The sequence below is a fragment of the Trichosurus vulpecula genome, chromosome 2 (assembly GCF_011100635.1).
Source record: "Trichosurus vulpecula isolate mTriVul1 chromosome 2, mTriVul1.pri, whole genome shotgun sequence".
Taxonomy (NCBI): domain Eukaryota; kingdom Metazoa; phylum Chordata; class Mammalia; order Diprotodontia; family Phalangeridae; genus Trichosurus; species Trichosurus vulpecula.
The window spans coordinates 187,160,413-187,166,412 of NC_050574.1; the positions used below are offsets into that span (position 1 = coordinate 187,160,413).

Sequence of the window (6,000 nt, forward strand, 5' to 3'; positions counted from 1 at the left end):
ATCTGATTTAAGTGCTTTTCATGGTCTCATCTTTCATTCCTTATATTATAAGGAATACTTACATATACTTAAGATACTTAATACTTATATATACTTAGATATTATACTATACTAAAAAAAAAAACCCACAACTTCTGACAATTAGAAGTCCTCTTAGTAGCTTACTTGTGATCTTTTAAGGGATTGATGAGGGGAAAGGAAGAAAAATTTCAAAACCTATGACCCTAAATTAGCTCCATCTATCTTTCAAAGAGTAACTTTTTTCCCATGGATATAATCTAGAATCATAACTGTTCCCCTTATGATGCTGCCTACTGTTTGCCTTTCAGTTATGCACAGAAAGGTCTTGAAAGCTTAAGCAGATTATTTCCAAATCTATATATCCAGCCCTACTATGTCAGTTAACGTATATTTTCATAGATATCAGAAAATCAATATATCCACAACAGAACTCATCTTTCTCAACAACCCATTCCTCTTTTCCAAATTCTGTTGAAAAGACTACTATTCTTCTAGTCACTCAGGCTTGTAATCTCTATCACCCTCAACAATTCTTCAGTACCACTCATGTCCAATCAGTTGAAAAATCTTTCTACCTCTGCAAGGTATTGTGGAACAATTTCCTTCTCTCTACTCACATGGCCACCACCAGACTCAGGCCTTTATCACCTTTCTCCAGGACTAACAGCCTCTTAATTAGTTTCCCTGCATCCATTCCCTCCCCTCTTCTATCCATCCTCCAAACAACTACCAAATTGACCTTCCTTAAGTGCTCCCCTGCCTAAGAAGCTGTGGTTGCATTTAGGAACCAACAGGAATTGCTCCAGTTTTTTAAGTTCTTCACAACCTAGTTCCAACCTGACTTTCCTGGCTAACTATACATTCCTTTCCTTTATGTACTTACCAAAATGGTCTACTTGTAGTTCTCCATAAAAAGCATAACATCTCCAGTCTCCATGCCCCTTTACATATGCTTAAAATTCCCAACGTCCTTCAAAGCACAACTTAAGTGCTTCCTTCACATGTAAGGCCTTTCATGATCTCCCCTAGCCTAAAATCACCCACCTCCAAATTATTCTGTAAATATGCTCTATTTACTCATACGTGTAGATGTTCATTCCCCCCATGGAAGGTAAGCTCTCTGAGGACATAGGCTGTTTCATTTGTTTTTGCCTTTGTATTCCTATAGCCAATCCTGGTCCTGGCACTGGGGAGGCACTTGATAAATGTTGACTCAGAGTAACATGTTTAAATTAAGGTTTTGAACAGACATTGGTACATTTCTGTTAAGAAGAATAAAGGTTTTTTTTAAGGTTATCACACAAATACTGCATCCCCATCCATCAGATACTTTAAACTAAATAAATACCGATGGATTTGGTAATATTCTAGCAAATACGTTAAAAGATTTTCAGTGAAGTTTTTAAAAGTAACTTACATTCTGAGAGACCAAGCTACCACCTAAACACAGTCATTGTCTTTTGTTTAGGAAAGGGGGCAGGCAGTTCATTACAAGAACTCTTCAGGAAATTAAAAATAGAAAATAAGGAAGAATTCTTCAGCAACATGCATTTCCAGATTTTTACATTTAAACAAACCAGCAAATCTTTTCAACCCACAACAGTAATAGGTTGAAGGGTCCTTCAAGAGGCATGAAAGCAAAACAAATCTACCCAATCCTATCCATCTCTTCATCGAGAGCAATAGATTTCCTATCAACACGTTTAATAGATCCTTCCATAAGTGACAAAATCTACCTAAAAAGCCTGTCTCCTCCACAATCAGACAAAATAGAAAATTTCTAAGTTGTGTGCCTTTAGCTGTATTCATACCCATTTCCCCTACTTCAGTCTCTTCTGCTCTCATGCCTCAAAAATCTTTCCTCCTCTCCCAAAAGAGGCTTAAACCCAAACTCGAGCTTCCCAGGGAATGAATTATAGAATTTTCACCCCAGAAGTAATTACACGTGATCCACAATTTCCCAATCACCCTCAAAATCCAAGAAGACCTCTTAATTCCATCCCTCACACTGAGAGACTTTTAATATCTACACACCCACCACACACACACCACAGAAGGGGAAACTTCCAGGCTCCCCTTAAATACAGAGAGAAGACCCTCCAGTAACTCACACAAGCTAAGGTTGAAGCCTCCACTATCTCAACCCTCACACGCACAAGCCTTAAATAACCCACATTGGGAGGGGAGCCTCCAATCTCTCATAGGCAAAGGAGAAACGCTCCAGTAGCTTACTTACTTACACACACACACACACACACCCCGATGGGGGAATCTCCTCAATCGCTCTCACACACTCGCTGAGGGTGTAAAAGTCCAATCTCTCTCACACACGCTGAAGGGAAAGCCTCCAATAGCCTACAAACACACACGCCTCCAAACTCTCACATACGCTTGCTGAACAGACCTCCAATAACTCACACACGTTCACACACGCAAGCTGAGACCTCCGATAACTTACACACGCCCCTCCAAACTCTCACACTCGCACGAAGACCTCCAATGAACTTACACACGCGCATGCACACACACGCAGATGAGTGGAACCTCCTCATCGCTCATTCAACTGGCAGAGGCAATAAAAAGTGAAATCGCTCGCTCTCTCTCTCTCTCTCTCTCTCACACACACACACACACACACACACACGCCGAAGGGAAAGCCTCCAATAGCTTACAAATACACACGTCTCCAAACTCACACACACCCTAAGAGCGAAAGCCTCCTTTAACTTAAACATAAACACACACACACACACGGAAGGGGTTGGGGGGGGAACCTCCAATCCTCCTCACACCCACATGGTAAAAGGAAAGCCCCCGATATCTTACACACGCACACACACGCGGAGAGGGGTTCCTCCACTATCTTTTACACACGCGAGCGCATCCCACACACGCACGCACACGCGCATACACCGGCCGGTCCAGGGAGGCCTCTAATGGCTCCCGCCGCCCCAGTGTCCAAGCCCTCCCCGCCCGCTGGTGCCTCCCCTAACTGCAGCCGCGGCTTTCGCCTCCTCTCCTCCGAGGAGCCCATAAGCCGCCCTCGCCGCCGTCCTCCTCCTCGCGCCGCCCGGCCCGGCCGCCCTAGGCCCCAGGGCGGCCGCGGGCGGGGGAAGGTCAGGGGCTCCCCCGGGACGCCCGCTCCCGACGCAGCTCCTACCTACCATGGTACAGATGGAAGCAAATTTGGAGACTGTCATTAGGATTTCCATCCGCCCAGCGCCATCTTCTACCCAATCACAGCGGCGGCGGCGGCGCCGGGCTCCGAGCACCGGGCGCGGGGGAGGAGGAGCAGGGCAGCGGGGCCGCCGCCCTCACTGCCGACCGCCCAACAGCCCCAGCCCGGCTGGGTGACTGAAGGACTGGCCGAGCGACCGGCACACCGACCCCAACAACCGCCTGAGCCCGGCGCTCCGGCACCCTGGCCAAGGCCCCCGCCCCCGGCTCCGGCTCGGGCTGCGGCTCCTCCCCGGCTCAGGGCGCAGCCGCTGCCTCCGGGGCCCGCTCCAGCCCGCCTCGCACCCCGCCCAGCGCGGCCTGGGGAGCCAGCTCCGCCGGGGCCCTAATGCCCGGCCTGTCCAGGCAACTCCGACACCACCCACTCGCCGCACCCAGGGGACAGACAGCCCGAGCGGCCAGCACCCCCTCCTCCTCCTCCGCCTCTGCCCCGCAGCTAGAGGCCAGCAAGCTCCGCCCCCAGGCGCCAGCCCGCCGAGCCCGAGCGGCCGCACGCGCACGAGGCGCCTCCCTCTCCTCCTCCTCCTCCCCTCGGGCCGTCAGAACCCCGCCCCTAACGTGTAGCGGGGTAGGGCCTGAGGGGGCGGGGAGGTGCCGCCGGCACTTCCCTACGGGTCCTAGTGCCCTTCCGTCTTTTTGCCTCTCTCTCTTCCCTACTCCGCGAATGGATGATTGATTTGAGCCGAGAACCCCGAGCAGCGGAGGTGGCCCGGAAAGTACGGAGGAAGGAGCTAGGAAGTTGGGTCTTTGCCTGATTTATTAGGGAAGTTCAGACCCCGAGGTGGAATGAGGCGACTATGCTCCCACTACATCCTTGCCCAAGGGGTAAGGAGGGAGAAGATTTGTTGTTCCGTTCTTGGGCAGGGAGTGGGGAAAGCCCGCCTCCGCAGCAATGACCCAGTGGAGACCAAGTCATTGGCAAAGTCTAATCTTTCTTACAAAACGGCCTACTTGTGTCAAATGCTTTATGGAAACACAATATTAAAGTTAGATGGGATCTTCTAACATCTCAAAGCCCAATCCCCTTATTTTACAGATGGGTAAACTGAGACCCAGAAAGGGCAAATGATTTCCCCAAAGTACCTTACCAAAGAAAGAGAGAAAAATAAAGACTCGACATATACATGTATATTTAGCTCGGTGATGTAAGAGGAAGGGTAAGTAATCTGCAAAAAGACAGCCTGCCTGTTGGGTATGAATTTTGATGATGCTTATAAATATACTCTCTAAATATATTTTTCCAGACAGCAAGAACTGCAAAGGGAAGAATAGGATGAGACCCAACAAGGATAATATTACCCAGAGAGACAAAAGGAAGTTGATAAGACTGGGAAGTAGGAGAGAACAATAGACAAGTTCTATGAGAAGTGCATCGAAGTATAAACTAGAGGAACTGTTTCCTTCTTTCTATTTTTAAAATGCATCATTTGAAAAATCTATCCTTCATTTCAGGCAGCTCAGCTTTAATTTTTCCTGTTCTAGGGAATTAGTTTAATTACTTAAAATTATCCAGTAAATTCCCGTTGTTTTTTTTTAAAGTCTTTTATTTTTAAACACTAGGTTACAGAAGTAATTGAGGGTGGGGGGCAAGGCAAGGTTCTGCCTGGTTCTCAGTGTCTGGTGTATAGAGATTGTACTCAGCTGAACAACTGTCCCTAAAATAATGGGCCAAATACATTTAAAGTTTGCTAAGAAGTCAATTTCCATACTGACTTCCATTTTAACATAGTAGATGGATTCCATTAGGAAAAAAAAACTTGTCCTCTGTAATCACATAGCATCCAGCAAAGTACTTTTTATGTAGTAAGAAATCCACAAATAGTTGTTGATTTGATTTTTAACCTAACCTGTCTTCCTTTCTCTAGTGTCTTCCCTTAAACCATTTATACACCATTACCAGGTTAGTCTTCCTAATATGCAGCCTGGATCACATTGTTCTCCTATTCAGTGATTCCTTCAATGCATATTGAATAAAATAAAAACTCTTCGGCTTTAACCTTCAAAGCCCTTTACTATCTAGCTCCAACCTCCTTTTCCAACCTTAACTCACACTTAATTACTCTCAACACACATTTGCAAGAACATCTGAAGAGAGAGAAATCAGCAACAATCGAGACAGGAAAGGCTTTCTATAGTGGCTCATGAGTTGAATCGGGAAATACCTAGGAAATCTCAGGGGTAGAAGTGAGAAAATATATCATACAGGTGCAGGGCAGAAGATGGAATGCCAGTGCAGGGGAATGTCAGGTACTGATGGAACATAGAATGAATGAAAGGGAATGAAGAAATAGCCTAGACCTCCCTTCCTTTGTTGCAAAAATGGAAGATTATGGGTAAAACCCTGAATATGATGTCCGACTTGGTTGATATACTGATTTGTTTTACTGAACTGTTTTTTTTCTCTTTTTTATTCTTTGTTATAATGGATAATTCCTTCCAAAGGGGAGGTGAAAGAATATATTGGAAAATGCAGATGATATAAAATCAAAAGATATTGATGACATTTTAATAGGGAAAAGACCTGGAAAAGTAAGCTATAAAATTAAAAAGGTTTTACACAAACAAGATTAATGCAATTAAAAGGTAAACAGTTAACTGTAAAAAAAAAATCCTTGAATCTAATTTCTCTGCTAAATGTCTGATATCCAAAATACTAGGAAATTGATACAAACATACAGCGACAAGAACCATTCCCCAATAGGTAAATGATCAAAGGCTACAAAAAGACAGTTTTCAAAAGAG

The 6,000-nt window shown here is 45.5% G+C and overlaps 1 protein-coding gene across 2 annotated transcripts in view; it reads right to left on the minus strand.

Moving 5' to 3' along the window:
- Positions 1-3,571, minus strand: part of USP12 (ubiquitin specific peptidase 12) — a 134,590-nt gene extending 131,019 nt beyond the window's left edge. For both annotated transcript variants that reach the window (XM_036745292.1, XM_036745291.1), the window contains exon 1: positions 3,186-3,571. In XM_036745292.1, the coding sequence (XP_036601187.1) occupies positions 3,186-3,233 (48 nt within the window). In that variant the 5' untranslated portion in view covers positions 3,234-3,571. The remainder of the gene's footprint in view (positions 1-3,185) is intronic.
- Between the last annotated feature and the right edge of the window lie 2,429 nt (positions 3,572-6,000).